This window comes from Pseudophryne corroboree, chromosome 8 (assembly GCF_028390025.1).
Source record: "Pseudophryne corroboree isolate aPseCor3 chromosome 8, aPseCor3.hap2, whole genome shotgun sequence".
Classification (NCBI taxonomy): Eukaryota; Metazoa; Chordata; class Amphibia; order Anura; family Myobatrachidae; genus Pseudophryne; species Pseudophryne corroboree.
In genome coordinates, this window is record NC_086451.1 from 453,967,373 (window position 1) to 453,973,546 (window position 6,174).

Here is a 6,174-nt window from a genome sequence, read left to right on the forward strand (position 1 = left end):
GAGCTTGGATGTGGCGCCCACCAGAACTACAAGAGTCACAGGTCCACCATGTCATTAAAGAGGAAGTGTCACCATAAAAGCTGGCACTGAACCTGACCTAGTGAGAAGCAAACACCCATGTGAAAAAAGCTCTGAAGCAATTGAGGTTCCTTCACAATAAAAAGTGATACAAACAGACCTAATCCTCAGGTTTATATCCAAGATGAGGCATAGACATCGACTGTGCACCACCCCTTAGAAATTAAAGTGGGTAGAAAAAAACCTTACAATTAGAAATTAACAGGATTTGTAGGCTAAATTCCCTAAAAACAAAAGATGTAAGTGAAATATTTGGTCTCCAGTGTTTTCCTTAAACTCTGGTTTACTGGTGTATTTTATAAAAATGGTATTTTATACATTTTATGGGTGGAATTCAATTGTTTGAAAAGTCGGTTGGGCGTCTGTTTTTTTCCTGTCTATTAGATAGGAAAAAACAGACTCCCAACTGACTTTTCAAACAATTGAATACCGCCCAATGTGTTATTTACTACATTGCTTTGTGTCTCACTAGTTGGCCAGGATGGGCTATGCATACATTAGACCAGAAAGGAATAGGATTTACTGGTAAAATGGAAACTCTCTTTGTAATTGTTTATTTTAATGATATTATTTTCTAAATGGTTATTAGAGTATTTGCCTTTTACAGTGACAGATTTCTAGGATATACTGTACATGCTAAATATAGGATTTTCCTGTATAAAAAGACTGATAGCCCCCCAACCCTCATATAAATTGACACTGTCATATACATATGGATTCTGATGCTGAGTGGTCGGATGTGAGGGACTGTGCCATTTACACCTACCTGTGCTTCCACATATAACACAGGACATGGGGATTCTAACATAGGAGACCCATGCAGAAATATTAACAGTTATGTATATCCCAGAGCCTCCAAATATAATACCCCAACATTTATAAAACATTGTCGTCATTAGAATAAACTTGTGTATCGCTAAGCCCTGATAAAGTGCAGTAAAATAAAGTTTCAGCTCTTATTGATTTATTAATTACCTCATTTAGTTAATGAAAAACTTTAACCTTTCTTTATGGCCAACACACTTCATATAATGAAAAGTCTACAAGAGACTATAGAGATCATAGAGTCGCTGAGGACAATGAAGGTACAGCATTTGCTCTCCTCAGAAATGTTTTATAGGCTTAGATAGATCATGGTTGTTGTTTGGTGTCTTGATTTTTAGACTATAAGATTGTATTATGCTTTTTGCGACACCATAGAACATTTTGTCTGATGTGAATTACGTTTACTAACTGTCTTCTTTTCTGTATTTTTTTTTTATCCCACAATTTCTATTTCTTTCTTTTCCACGTGTTTCGGTTTCTGCTTCTCTTCAGCTAATCTTTTTTCCTTAATTATTCTTTCTGTATTCATGATTTTCAGATAGTTTTCATGGGAACATTTCTTCACCTGCTAATGCTGTAACTTCTCCGATCACCCTTCCTATGTCTCTTCTTTCCATGATTCCTAGATTCTACCTGATGATGTCCCTACATCTGAAGTTACTATTCTTACTACTCTTTATGTCCTTGGCGATTCTCTATCTCTCTCAGATTCTCTCCAGCAGACCTCCCTCATACTCCTACTCCCGATCTGCCTCTCAGAAACAAGACACTGTGCATGTCCTTGTTGTCTCTTCTTGGAGATCCGGTTCCTCTTTCCTTGGGCAGATCTTTAACCACCACAATGACGTCTTTTACCTCTTCGAGCCTGGACATCCCACCTGGATGAAGTTCCAACAAGAGAGCGCGGAGCTACTGCATTATCCTGTGAGAGATCTCCTGCGTTCCCTCTTCACCTGCGATGTGTCACCCCTTCAGCATTATCTTCCCAATGGTGGAAAGCGTGTTTCTGAGTTTCGTTTCTTTGCAGAAAGTCGGGCTCTCTGCACCCCTCCAGCTTGCTCGGCCTTTATCCCCTCTGAAGGCTATGACCGCCTCAGCTGTTTCCAACGTTGCAGAAACACTTCCTTTGATAAAATGGCGGAGATATGTCGGACTTACAGCCATGTGGTGATGAAAACCGTTCGGATCCTGGATCTTTCTGTTCTTCTTCCCCTTTTTAGAGACCCAGCCCTTGATCTGCGAATTCTTCATCTTGTGAGAGACCCTCGAGCCGTTGCCTTATCAAGGAAATCCTTCTCTCTTCGAATTGAGGACAAGATAGTTTTAAAAAATGAAATAAATTTAACAATAACTAATATAACGACAAGTAAGGTCATGGAAAAGATCTGTAAGTCCCAGGTGGCCATTAATAAACTGGCCAGAACATCTCAGACCTTGCGTGGGCGCTATATGGCCATACGTCATGAGGACTTGACCAGCAAACCGGTCCAAAGTCTAGAACAAATTTACAAGTTCTCCGGACTCCCTCTGACTAAAGAGCTGAAAGAATGGATTTACAATGTTACCCATGAGGAGATTAAAGATAAAAATGGTTTCATGACTTTCTCAAAAATGTCCTCAAAGGTTAACCAAAGGTGGAGAACTGCTCTGGACTTTGGCTTGGTGCAGCAGATCCAACATAGCTGTGAGCCGGCGATGGAGGTGTTTGGTTACCTGCCAGCAAAAACCAAGAATGAGCAGAAAAATATAACTGTTCAATTAATAAATAATGAATGGTGTCAACGGGACAATCAACCAAGCAATCGGGTATGACTTTGTACAGGACAGAAAGGAAATAGGCAAAATGTATGCAGGTCACATAAAAACGCAGTTCAGATGCTATTTATGTAACTTATTTTTAGTAGCTAAGATTATTATTATTATTTGAACCTTTGATCCTGGTTGTGTGGAAAGAACTATTAAGTTTGTGGAAAACATAAAAAAACAAAACAAACAAACACATCCATAGTTGGACCCTGAATTTACTCTACGGTGGAGTGAACCAGCGTTTACAGTGACCCAAAAAAGGTAAACACAGTTCTGTAAACTACATATAGTGCAGCTGTTCTACGCACATTATACACAGCTGAAATAAGTGTTAGATAATTTAAAAGTCATCTTGTGATCTACGCGACCTGTGATAGGATCTGTTATAGTGAGTAAATTGTATACATATAAAATATGTGTTATTCACAAAATTAAAATATAAGCTAAGCAGCTGTGGTAATAAACATTATATATAAGAGAGTGATGTGAGATGGCAGGATATGTAAATATGTTTTGATAACTATATATAATATAGGATATGTAAATATGTATGCCTGAAGAAGAGCGTGTAAAGTTTGTATGCAGTGGTACACAGTTGAGATAAAAATGTTTTTGTGTCCTATTTTTTGTTTTAACTTCTCTTTTGTCTTTTGCTGTCAGTGTACTCTGAGATGTGTTAATGGTTAAGGAAGGGTGGTGGGGGGGGGGGACAGGTCAGGATAAGGGGACCCCTATGTAGTAAAACGAAAAGCATGGCGTTGGTTTGACCTGGAAATATGAAAAAGCAATAATACTACAATCAAGACACAACAGACTGACTAGTACGGGGAAACTATTACAGAGGCAGTCAGGCCAATTCTATCACAAAAATACATTTTATTTACCACGTACTGTATCTGCTGTACAATATAACACGCCTGATATACCAACCACTATACACAGGTCACACTGATGTCACACACCTGGGACACCAATCACTATACACAGGTCACACTGATATCACAACTCTGACACACACTGATCACTACACACAGATCACACATCTGGTACACACTGATCTCTACATAGGACACGGTGATATCTCACAGCTGATATACACTGATCACTATACACATATCACAAACCTGGTACACACTGGTCACTACACAAGACACGCTGATATTAGACACCATCAGATACACACTCACCACCACACAGGACACACTGATATTACACACTGATCACTACACAGGACACAATGACATAGCCAGATTAAGGTGGTAGGGTGTGTGTGCAGGGGATACTGTACCCTGGGCCCCCCTCTTCCAGGGGGCCCCCAACCTGAGCTCACTGACATAACTAGCTCTCCCTCTTGTGCAGCAGTAGAATCAGGCAGCCGGAAAGTGAGCAGGACAGTATGCAGTGTAGGCAGAGATACATTAGTATCATTTGTCATGATGGAACTTCCTGACCAGAAGAGAGATAGGAGGCGGCAGAAAGCTGTAAGTGACCCAGGGATCCCATCTTCTCCTCCTCTCTGTCTTGGTGTCTGGGCCCCTTGTCCTGTGTAACTTGTTATCTAATGAGAGCCTTTGGGTCTAGAAAGAGAGACACATAGAGAGTTCTCCTGAGTCCTGTCCCAGTGTGTAAGTAGTACAGAAGCTGCTGCTTTTCTTGCATGTGACAAAATAAATTATATATTTTATATTTCTATGTGTATTTTAAGGTTGTTTCATTTGTCTTTGTTTCACTACAAAAAAACTATAAAAAAATAGTTGTCTCTCAATTAGGTGGAGCTATAAACAATACCCAGGCATTATTAAACTATTAGTCTAAATCAGGTTGGGTAGAATTTGCCGGCGGTATACTTACCTTCCCCCAGTGGACCCCTAACCATAACCCTCCCTACCCGTAGCCTAAGCCAATCCCTCTCTACCCTGCAGCCTAATTCTAACACTCCCCGGTGGTGCCTGAACCTAACCCCACCTTCCCGCAGCTTTAACCTAACCCCTCCTTTCCTGCAGCCTAAACCTAACGCTCCCCACCCGCAGCCTAACCCTAACCCTCCCCTCTCCACAGCCTAACCCTAACCCTCCCCCCACAGCCTAAACCTAACTTCCCACCCGAGGCTTACCTCACCTGGCGGCTGGCGTACGATAGTTCGAGATCCCGGTGGTCAGGATTCCGGAGACAGCCTTATGACTCTATTTGGGATGCCGGTGTCATCATTCCGAGTAGTGTCGGAATAGTGGTGTTGGTACAGATGGAGCCATCTTCGTCTTTACCTTTAACAGGAATAACTGAGCCAGGGCAGTCAGACTTAATCCCCTGCTGCTGTAATGACTTAATCCCCTGCTGTATTGTTCTCTGTATTGTATTGCAATTGAGAACAATAGATTAAAGGTTTATGCTAATAAACCTTGGTGCCCCTACAGATGGAGCCTCGCTCATCTAGGGTTCTCTGCTGTGCCTAGGTGCACCAAGACTTATTAGCATAAGACTTTTATCTATTGTTCTCAGCTGCAATACAATACAGAGAGAACAATACAGCAGGGGATTAAGTCATTACAGCAGGGGATTAAGTCCGACAGCCCTGGTTTAATTAATCCTATTAAAGGGATAGATGAGCATGGCTCCATCTGTGTATCCACTGCCGGAATCCCGATCTTGCCCGGATCCCAGTAAGAGCTAAAATACACCATTGGTTTAAATGTAATATACACAATCCATACCTCACACCATGACCCATTCCAGGAGGGATAAAATGCTCTCTACCGGGAATTCCCTCTTACTTTATGATTGCCATCACCTGTGGTGAAACACCTTTCTTATCAATTAAATAGTTCAGCACAGGTGACGCCAATCATATATTAAGAAGGAAGTCCAGGTAACGAGCATTTTGTCCCTCCTGGATTGGGTCATGTTGGGAAGGGTATCTGGTCTCTAGGTCGACAGTGTCTAGGTCGACCACTATTGGTCGACAGTAGCTAGATCGACAGGGTCTCTAGGTCGACATGTTCTAGGTCAAAAGGGGGACATGAGTTTTTCAAAAAATTTTCTTTTTTAACTTTTTCATACTTTACGATCCACGTGGACTACGAGTGGGAATGGTAACGAGCGAAGCGAGCCATGTGAGGGGACACGGTGCACTAATTGGGGTTCCCGGTCACTGTATGGTGAAAACAACACCAAAAAAAGATTTAAAAACTCATGTGGACCTTTTGACCTGTCGACCCAGAATCCCTGTCGATCTAGTTACTGTCGACCAATAGTGGTCGACCTAGTCACTGTCAACCTAAGTGTGGTCGACCTTCAATAACACACCCATTGGGAAGTATGCACAAACTAATATTCCTCCCCTTTCTGCCCCCGGGCCCCTCTGTGTTAAGTACCCCGGGCACCCCCGTCTTAAGTGCCCCGGACCCCCACAAGGGTCAATCCGGACCGGCACACTGATATCACACTGATACACAATGCTCACTATAC

The 6,174-nt window shown here is 41.9% G+C and overlaps 1 protein-coding gene across 1 annotated transcript; it reads left to right on the forward strand.

The window, feature by feature from the left end:
• Positions 1-1,508: 1,508 nt before the first annotated feature.
• Positions 1,509-3,376, forward strand: LOC134947959 (carbohydrate sulfotransferase 6-like). The gene has a single exon (XM_063935751.1). It carries the CDS (start codon positions 1,519-1,521, stop codon positions 2,713-2,715), a length of 1,197 nt encoding a protein of 398 aa, XP_063791821.1. The 5' UTR covers positions 1,509-1,518; the 3' UTR covers positions 2,716-3,376.
• The last annotated feature ends 2,798 nt before the right edge of the window (positions 3,377-6,174 follow it).

Coding starts and splice junctions, on each gene's coding strand:
- LOC134947959 (XM_063935751.1), top strand. CDS start 1,519: ATGATTCCTAGATTCTACCTGATGATGTCCCTACATCTGAAGTTACTA.